The sequence below is a fragment of the Triticum dicoccoides genome, chromosome 1B (assembly GCF_002162155.2).
Source record: "Triticum dicoccoides isolate Atlit2015 ecotype Zavitan chromosome 1B, WEW_v2.0, whole genome shotgun sequence".
NCBI classification, from domain to species: Eukaryota; Viridiplantae; Streptophyta; class Magnoliopsida; order Poales; family Poaceae; genus Triticum; species Triticum dicoccoides.
This window is the reverse complement of record NC_041381.1, coordinates 655,649,030-655,659,134: the sequence shown is the minus strand read 5'-3', so window position 1 is coordinate 655,659,134 and position 10,105 is coordinate 655,649,030. Positions and strand designations below refer to the sequence as shown.

General features: G+C 48.4%; 1 protein-coding gene across 1 annotated transcript in view; it reads left to right on the top strand.

Annotated features, from left to right (window-relative positions):
* The window catches only part of LOC119350812 (disease resistance protein Pik-2-like), a 26,643-nt gene extending 19,994 nt beyond the window's left edge, over nt 1-6,649 (top strand). The window contains exons 5-7 of the mRNA XM_037618464.1: nt 4,301-6,318; nt 6,418-6,510; nt 6,645-6,649. Coding sequence (XP_037474361.1) covers nt 4,301-6,318; nt 6,418-6,510; nt 6,645-6,649 — 2,116 coding nt within the window. The remainder of the gene's footprint in view (nt 1-4,300; nt 6,319-6,417; nt 6,511-6,644) is intronic.
* Nucleotides 6,650-10,105: the final 3,456 nt, after the last annotated feature.

Below are 10,105 nucleotides of genomic sequence, written 5' to 3'. Positions count from 1 at the left end.
CCCCGAACACACGCAAACGCAAATTCAATTTCAGTTTAAATCCGAAGCAGGAAAGCTCGACCACAGAAAAGGAGGCAAAAAGCAAAAGGCCGCGTCCGGCACCTAGTCTAGTCTTCGACGTATTCTCACCAGCGCGGAGCTAAGTGTTGCCACTGGGCGTGGGTGGAGGCCCGAGGGAGGCTCTCCGGAGACTCCGGGGCGTGTATAACCCCAAGTCACTATTACGTGAGAGTGTCACGGGCGGCGAGCTTCACAGGCACTGGGCCTTCTTCACAGGTACCGGCCTTGCTTCATATCGCCAGACGAGGGCCCCGCCTTGCTCCACCCTCGACCGTCATTGACGGCGACTGGAAACCAAGGACGATGCCAATGGGGTAAAGCGGACGCCAGCAGTTCCCCCAACGACCACGGGTCCTCTGCCGGGGGCAGGCTTTGCAACACCTCCCCGACAGAGGGCCTATCTCTAGGAAACACCTTGCTCCGTGCACCGTGGGGAGGGGCCTGGCTCCCGGTCCCTCTCCAGCAGTCCCTAGTGCGCTCCTCCTAGCGGAAGGGAGGCTGCTGAGCTGGGGCAGCCTTCCGCTGTAGTGACCTGAACTTCCTGCACCCATGGTTAGCATAAGCTTGCTCCTGAGGAATTAGCGGTACCCCATAGCTGCTGCCGCCAGCGTGGTAAGTGAAGCTTCCTTGAGGCTCCTGAAAAGGCTCGGCTTCTGGCATCTCTTCCTCCCAGCCTGGCCCGAGGAATGAGCCATGGTCGTCTTCCAGCGCGTACTCCCGGTCCACCATATGGGGCACGTAAGCCTCCAAGGTCGCCACCCCGAAGGCTTCGCCATAGTGCGCCATGCTCCATGCGGCTTGGCCCAGCACGCCATCTTGGGGGTGATAGGGCGGCAGCCCGCCCGGGCTGTAGGCGGCGACGCGCATGCCCTCGCTCACCAGGGGTGGTGCTGGTGCAGCCTGACGCCCGACGTTGATGGTTGAGCTGGTGTCGATGAAGCCTTGGGGCACGCTTGAGGGCGCGCGGGCACGGATGGGCCTGCCGCTTGATCCTCCCGGGGCCTGGGGTGGAAGATGGACACAGAAGGGAGGCGCCCCTGAAGCTGCGACATCCAGGAGCTCGGCAACGCGCTTCAACATCACGTCTCTGCCGCTCTCCTGCAACCTGTACCGCAGCAGCTCTCGAGCCACCGTGAGCGCGACCCTCATGTTTGCTTGTTCCCGCCGGGTGTGCGATGCCGTGGCCGCGGCGTGATTCGAGGCCCTTGCTGCTGATCGCACCTACCGTGGAGTGAGGGCAGGTGGCGCTTGACCACGTCGCCCGCGCCCCGCAGCGTTCTGCGGAACACGGGCTGCCTGAGGCGCGGGGTTGAGGTCACCTTGGGCAGGCGGCGCGGCATGGGCAGGCCATGCCGCCAAGCGGTCGGCGTTGGCCGTCGGATCGCCGGACATGGATGCGACGAGGCAGCGGAACACAGATCGGCGGAGGAAAGATTCTGGCGCACCCCTACCTGGCGCGCCAAATGTCGAATATCGGGTTTCGGCAAAACCCTTATGGTTCGAACTCTGGGGTGCGCACGAAGATCTTCTCCCTACCGATCCACGCCCACAACCTCGCCGCGATTCTAAGCTAACAAGATGAACAACACAAGGGACATGAGGTTTATACTGGTTCAGGCCACCATTGTGGTGTAATACCCTACTCCAGTGTGTGGTGTGTGGATTGCCTCTTGGGCCGATGATGAACTGTACAAGGGGAAGAACAACCTCGCAAGGAGAGGTGTTCTTGTGCTGGTGTGGTGTGGATGAACTGAATGTGATCCCACCCGGACTGAATGCCCCCCTTGCTACGGTGGTGGCTAGTCCTATTTATAGAGGCCCTGGTCCTTATCCCAAATATTGAGCAGGAAGGGATTCCACAATGGCGGGATTTGAAAGGGGACAACCAGTACAAACTTATCCTGACTAAAGGTGGTCTTCGAGTTCCAAAGGCACTGGCGATGACGCCGTCTTGGACTCCACGGTGACCTCCGTCTTGCAGTCCTGCTAGTCCTGGTCTGGTTGCACCGATATGGAAACCTTTGCTTGATGCCTCGGTACTCCGCGCCTGCGCTTGCCCCCTTTGCACCAAAGAGGAAATGAGGACACTGCGCAGGCTGGCGCCCGCCTGACGCCCGCCTGGTCTTGATCGTCATGGCTTGCGTCATGTGCTCCTCGCGAGGTACTCCTTGCCTTGATCTCTCCGCCTCCTCGCGAGCTTGCCTGGTGAGACCGCCCCTGAGGAGGCCTTGTGTCGTCCGCCCCGCGAGGCTTGGCCCCTCGCAAGGGTCTTGAACTTGGGTTGATGAAGACGGGCCGTACTGGGCCACTGCTGAGCCACGCCGTAGGCCGCAGGCAGGCAAGTCTGGATACCCCCATATCCAGAACACCGACAGCCGCCATCCTCGTCTGACGCCGCCATGATCTCTGGACGCTGCCAGGCCAGCTACCTGGTCTAGGGGAGGCGCGTGACTCTTCGCCGACTTGCTTCTGCGACGATGCCCGCAAGCTATTCGACGGTTTTCCCGCAAGGTACAAATGGACTCCGCCAAACAATTCTTTTTCCATAATTTCATTTGAGATGATTCTTCATCCGACGATGAGGAGATGGTGGCTGCTGTGTTGGTCGTCCATGATCACCTTAGTAGGCAGCGGCCGTTGTTCCGGTGCTCGATCCCGGGGCACACTCTGATGTTGAATCGCAATCGAGAGAGCGGCCATTTCCTTCTCTGAAAGGACTATTTCGAGACACCGAACCCGCTCTTCAAACATCACCTATTCCGGCGCTGTTTTCGTATGGCTAGGCACGTTTTAATTTCAACCATACCCGTGAGGAGGGGGGGATACGATAAGTATTCAAATGCAAGGAGGATGCCCTTGGAAAGATTGGCTTCTTCTCTCTTATCATAAATGCATTGCAGCTATTCGGATGCTTGCATACGCTATTCTCGGTGATCTCATTTATGGGTATGTCCGTATGAGCGAGTCCACGTGCCTAGAGTCCATGTACAAGTTCTGCAAGGTTGTGATCGCAGCGCTTGACCTTGAGTATTTGAGAGAGCCAAATGCTGCAGGTACAACCCACTTGTTGGCAATGAATGCTAGCAGGGGCTTTTCGGGGATGCTTGGTAGCATAGATTGTATGCACTGGAAGTGGAAGAACTGCCCTTCTGCTTGGCAGGGGCAGCAAAGGGGCCATGTCAAAACTTGCACTATCATACTTGAGGCCGTAGCCTTACAAGATCTCTCGATTTGTCACTCTTTTCTTCGGCATGGCCAGATCTCACAATTATACAGACGTGCTTTAACGCTCTCCGGTGTTGACAACCAATAGATGTATCTTTTTTTAAATGTATTGGAGACAATTTAATTTGGCTTGTAAACTATGATATATTTATTTGGTTTGTAAAACTATGCAAGATGTTTGTATTTTGTTTGAATTATGTTTGAAAAAAGGCAGGCTGGCCGCGAAGACGAAAATGGGTCTGCACGCTTTGGGCGCATGACCGACCCAAATGCAAAGCGGACGGACGACAAGCGGGCGGCCGACCTAAACGGATAAAAAACAAATAAAGCACGCGTCCGATTGGATCGGCACGATTGGAGTTGTTCTTGAACTCCATGACATCCTATGGATTAGAACCACCCACATACCCACTCCCGTCCCCTCCCTCCCTGCCACATTTCCACCCGCAGTCGCACTCACATGGCCTCATGTGAGCACCCTGCCACCCGCGTGCTCTTCTTTGGCGTCCAAGCGACCTTGCACGGGGTGCTCCTCTCCAGCCTCCTGCGACCTCGCTAGGTTACACCCGTGGAATTTACTGCTTCCGTCAGAAGAATTAGTTATGTTAGCATTTGAAAGGATAGACCAATTATAAGGGGCTAGTCCAGGGATGGATAGCTCTTTGTTTGCGCTATCACTTTTCCTAGATGATGATCTTATGGTTAAGATGTTCTTTTGCGGAACTTATGGTTAAGAATTAACAATAAAATAAGTTTATTCATTTTGATGTCAGATGTTTTTCTTTCTCGAGAATTTCTAATATATGATGGATTCATAGGTATTGTGATTAGATCCTCGCTTTTCGACCAAATTTATTACTAAAACTTGCCACGAGATGAGATTATATGCAACTAGGTAGGAATATGAACTAACAAGCCAGTAGACAACTCCACTTGCATGTCCTAGCATGGAATCCCTGTCCCTGCTCGATTTTTGTTACTCGCCTACTCACAAGAATGTGATTCATTTTTTTAGGTACCTGATCGTTCTGGACAATGTTTGGCGAGCAGCTGCATTGGATCAGCTAAAGGTAGCTTTTCCTCATGATAATGGTGAAGAGGGCAGCATATTAATCACCACACGCAGTCACGAGGTAGCGGAAGATTGCAGCACCTCTTCCAATGACCGTATCTACGAAATGAAGCCCTTACCGGCGGATGATTCACAGCAGCTATTCTTCAAGACGGTGTTTGTCGACTCAGGGGAATGCCCGACCGACTTGCAAGAGGTCTCCAAGGCCATACTGGCAAGGTGCAACGGTCTGCCTCTAGCTATAGTGAGCATAGGACGAATGCTAGCTCGGAGGCAAAACAAGACATCGACAGAATGGCAAACAACATGTGATAGGCTGGGTTCTGAACTAGAGACAAAACCCACTTTAGAGGGACTGAGACGGATACTTTCTCTCAGCTACAATGATCTGCCATACCATCTGAAAGCATGTTTCTTATACCTGTGTGCTTTCCCAGAGGATTTTGTGATCAGAAGAGGCTCTCTGATTAGACGGTGGGCAGCCGAAGGCTTGATCATTGGAATGTATGGCCGCAGTTTGGAAGAGATTGGTCAGATTTATTTGTATGAGTTTGTCAGTAGAAACATCGTCAGCCTTGAACAGATTGGCTGCAGTGGCAAGATTAAGAGTTGTAAAGTCCATGACATCATGCTAGAAGTTATTACCGCCAAATCTGTCAAGGAAAATTTCATCTCGTTCCTAGGGAGCAGTCAATGCAACACAACAGCAGGCCAGGACATGGTACGGCGGCTCTCCATCAATCCTGGTGGCGCTAAGGAGGTGAGAAGCTTTTCCAGTAAGTGCATAGGCCAGACCCATTCACTGACAATTCTGGACTGCACTGAGAAACCTGTACCCATCAAATTTGCTGAGTTGACCCTTTTGAGGGTTTTAGATCTTGAAGGATGTGGATGGTTAAGTACTAACAAAGATCTCAAGGACATTTGCAAACTGTCTCACCTGAGATACCTCAGCCTTAGAAACACAGCCATATCCCAACTACCAAATGCGGTAGGGAAACTTAAAGAATTGGTGACATTGGATGTAAGGGAAACTTCTATTGACGAATTTCCCAAAGGCATTACTCAGCTCCAAAATCTGAATCATCTGCTTGTAGGCCATTATCAATATTACACAAGGACACGAAGTGTCAAGCGTTTTGGGTGGAATGGTGGAGCGAAGGTACCACTTGGATTAGGGAATATGGGTGCCCTGCAAAGAATCTCTCATGTAGACATCTCTACAGAGAAAAGCTCCCGTGCAATGCGTGAGCTGGGAAAAATGTGTCAGTTAACCAGACTTTGTGTAATCAACAGGAAGGAAGCAAAGTTTTGGGCACCCTTTGCTGAGTCTTTGAAACGGCTTATGAACTCTCTTCACTATCTAATGGTTGTGGATGGTTCAAAGGAAGGTGGGGAGCTAGAATTTTTAGTGCGCATGTGGGGTACCCCTGTGTTTCTGGAGAGCCTGCATTTGGCTGGACGGCTAAGTAGGCTGCCCGAGTGGTTTAATTGTCTTGACAAGTTGGCCAGTCTGTCGCTTCGAGAGACTCACCACTTGATGGAGGATTCCTTTGAGGTTCTAGGGAACCTCCCAAGTCTTGTTTCTCTCAAGCTATACATCAAGGGATATGCGGGGAGTGCCTTATGTTTTGAAGAGGACATGTTTCCCAGGCTGAAGCAATTGGTCGTGGATAATCTGGAAAATCTCGAGGAGCTCAGCTTCCGTGGGGGTGCACCTAATCTTGAGAGGCTCACATTGGCTTTCCTGAGGGTGCCCAGTAAAGGCATTCATGGCATTGGAAAAGAAAAGCTGCCGCAGCAAAGGGAAGTTGAATTCTTTGGTGGTGTTATAGATTCTATATTTGCTCAGGTGTTTGAGGCGGCCAAAGAATATCCAAATCATCTGAAAATCACCAGGGACGATCGACCTACTACTGAAGCTGCACAAGCATGCGCCCAGCAAGTGAACAACACCGCAGGTTTGCATTTGGTTCTTTCTTCTTTCGTCCTTACTTTGTTTTTAGCAACAACCTTCTTCTGATCCCAAATAACTTACCGATTCTGTGCCAATTACGCAGGGGCGGGTAGCAGTGAACAGGAGTCAACTGACCAGCAGGTGGATATGCCTGCACTACGATGCGCAGAAGATGACGAGGCAGGGCCATCTCAGAGTATGCCACCTTCAACGTGACGACAATGTCAGTTCTAGCGCTCCGAGACGTGTCTCCTCTCGTTTGTTGCTATTCCCTGGGCTGTAATATACTGTAATTTGTATAACTGCATGCTATGTATTTTCTGAACTTAGGTTGAATGATCGATTGTTGCGCTAGGTTTTTCGTCCCATAGGTTGTATTATTATTACAAGTGGTAGTACAACTAGTGGGTTTTCCTGGCGTGCATCGAACTCAAATGCCTATTTTGTTTTACCTTTATAGTGCACTGTTTTCACTGTCTTGATTGGTAATGAAAATTGGGTACTGCCTATAACACTAGTGCAATTCGACCTTGATTTGGTAGGAAGTTCCTTCAGAAGGAGTACATACAAAGCAGTTGAACTGCAGGGCACTGCAAGAAGGCAAGATATGTGTTTTGAGGTAGAAGGCTATAAGTAGGCTGTTGACAGCATGTCCAGTTAATTAGTTTCTGAAAGTTGGTACGAAGATCGATCGACGCTCTTTCATCATAAGGGGTGGCAAGCTTTAGGGGTCTGCAAATTCCATCCGACCCTTTTTAGTTCAACCAATTGAACTGAAATTTCAAAAGCCAAATCATTGCTGAAATTTTAGTTTATTTGATTGAACTGGGGAGGACTGGTAACCTGAGATGGCAAATTGTACATATTATCAAGATTCTGAAAGTCCCCTGAGACATTCCTGAACAAACAGAATTGGATCTGTTATCTGAAATTTGTATCTGCAGTCTGTATAGCACTTCTACTTACATCTGTAGCCATCCACGTTGTAGCAACCAGACCTCAAACAGTTTAGTCTCTGTGCATCAGTGTCATCCCCGGATCGGTAATGCTGACACACACAACTCTCGAGGATTTATAACAGAGTTGCAATCACACACCTATTACAACGAATGTCTCAAAGGAGAACTTATTACAATCATATGGCTTAAGGCCATCTAAAAACGATAAGAGCGGAAGGCTTGGAAGATAAAGTGAGTCCATCAACTCCAACGGCATAGCTGAGTGAACGACAACGACCTATGGCACCTTACTCGTCGTCTGAAAAGTCTGCAACATGATATGTTGCAGCCCGAAACGGATCATCACATGGAATATGCTGGCAATGTAACACATAGAGTAATGAACAGATAAATGCTACCAGTACATGCATATATGGCTGGTGGAAAGCTCTGTGGTACAGTTTTTGCATAAAGCCAATTTTTCCCTACAACAAAGGAACAAATTTATTTAACAATTATGGTGCTTGTTAAACATTGATAAGGTTCCTCCAACTCAATCCCAATTAAGCATCATCATTAAATCCAATGAAATTAAATTAGAGTGATGAGATCAATCATGATAATCCAAGAATCAGATACTCAAGATGTCCATAACCGGGGACACGGCTAACCATGATTAGTTTGTACACTCTGCAGAGGTTTGCGCACTTTTCCCCACAAGACTCGATCTCCTCCGTTGGAATTCTCGCACTACAAGGTGTTTGAGAAAAGGATGACCGAGACACAGTCTTTCAGAAGCATTAACCCTTTACTCTGGGTAGACAGTACCAACCTACATCCCCTACATCTGCTAGTCTACCACTGAAAGAGGTCACACAACATACTCAACTATGCTAGAGCCCATAATAGCTTGTGGCTGCACACAAAAGTTTTTAGCATGAATAATCTTATGATCCCTTTGAGCCTGGGTGGCGGACCTTAGGATGATCACACGGAACCCTGGGATATCCTAGGACAACACTGGATTCTCCAGGTGCCCACAAGCAATCCACCCAGATGTGATTTTAAGTAGCCACCTTAAGTTAACCATTAATTAACAATACTCACATCTGTCATGGATACACTCACCCATTCCGCGTCTACGAGCATAGCATAGCAATCCTAAGCATAATGTAGAAGTAACTCCCAAAAGTTTGAAAATAAACAGGGCAGTAGGTTCTACCTCATCATCTACTTCCCAAAACCAACATATTAATCAGATCCTAACCATGTAATGTTTGAGGGTTGTAACTAATGCATAAAAAACTGGGTAATAAATGGATATGATCAAAGTGTTACTTGCCTTGCTGATGATCCTCAAAACCTAGAGACTCATAGTAGCACGCTTCGCACTTCGGAAACTCTATGGCAATCAAACAATAGCATATATAAGTACTCAACTAAATGCACAGGTGAAACTCAAATAAGAAGATCTAACCAGAAAGTTCAACTGAAGAACTCCGGTTTGCAAAAAGATTTAAATCAAACGGAGAAATGAAACTCAAACTACGCAAGAAACAAGATCCGATTACTAATCTGGACTAAAGTCAAATTTGATAGTACCAAAATCTTGTTCAAGTTGGTTAAACAGAAAGAGGGCTTCGAGACAAAGATCTAGGCGCTTGAATCGCCTGATTCTGATAAAAGAGCGAAAAGAAAAACTAAAACTAAGATCAGGGCAGAAATCGCAATCGAAAATAATCGCGGAAAAACCCTGGAAAAAGAAAAACTGACGAACACGCTAACGAACGAACGTTCGCTGTCTGCGGCTAACTGACGAACAATGTTCGTTAAAACGAATGTACGGATGAACGTCCGTTATTTAACTAAACCGGGGAAAAAAACATAAAATCGATCTTAAAAAACATAGGGTTTTTTTTAAAAAAACGAACGGTTTTCTCAGATAATCCGGCGGCGGCGGCGGCGATTATACCTCCCGCGAGGTCGGTGGCGGCGGCGGGGTCGGCGGCGAGAGGCGGCGGCGGCGGCGCTAGGTCGGCGACGGTCGGTGTCGGGGTCGCGGAACGAGGCGGCGACGGTGGCTGTCGGCGTTGGCGGCGGTGGCTCCTCCGCGTGGCGGGGGCGGCGGTGCTAGGGTTCAGGGCGGTAGGGTGGGCTGGCTGGGCTGGCGGCTCGGGCCTCATCGTTATAAGAGGCCGGCTGGGTCGGAGTCCGGGGCGGACACGGCCCGGTAGGTCGGTTGACTCTATTTTTTAAACAATTCCGCGCAGAAAAACAATTAAAAGAAATACTAAACGGACTCAAAAAATCCTGAAATAAATTTTCACCATCCTCTAAAAATAAGACAGACAAGGTCAACTTTTATTTGGGACTCTAATGCAATTTTGAAAAAAACGCATTTTTCCTAATTCAAATAAAATAGCAATAGAACTCCAAATAAAAAAATCTTATTTGATTTTAATATTTTTCCTCCAATATTTCTTTATTTTGGAGAAGTCATTTTATCTTCTCTCTTATTTTATATTAGAAATATACGGAGAGAAAAATAATTAAAACCATATGATCCTCTTTTTCAAAATTTGAGAAAACTCAAATATGAAAATAACGAAATCCCCAACTCTCTCCGCGGGTCCTTGAGTTGCTTAGAATTTCTAGGATCAACCAAAAAATGCATGAAATATGATATGCAATCATGATCTAATATATAACATTCCAAATTGAAAATTTGGGATGTTACAAATCTACCCCCCTTAAGATGAATCTCGCCCTCGAGATTCGGGTTGGCTAGAAAATAGGTGTGGGTGGTCCTTTCGTAGGTCTTCCTCTCGTTCCCAGGTTGCTTCCTCCACGGTA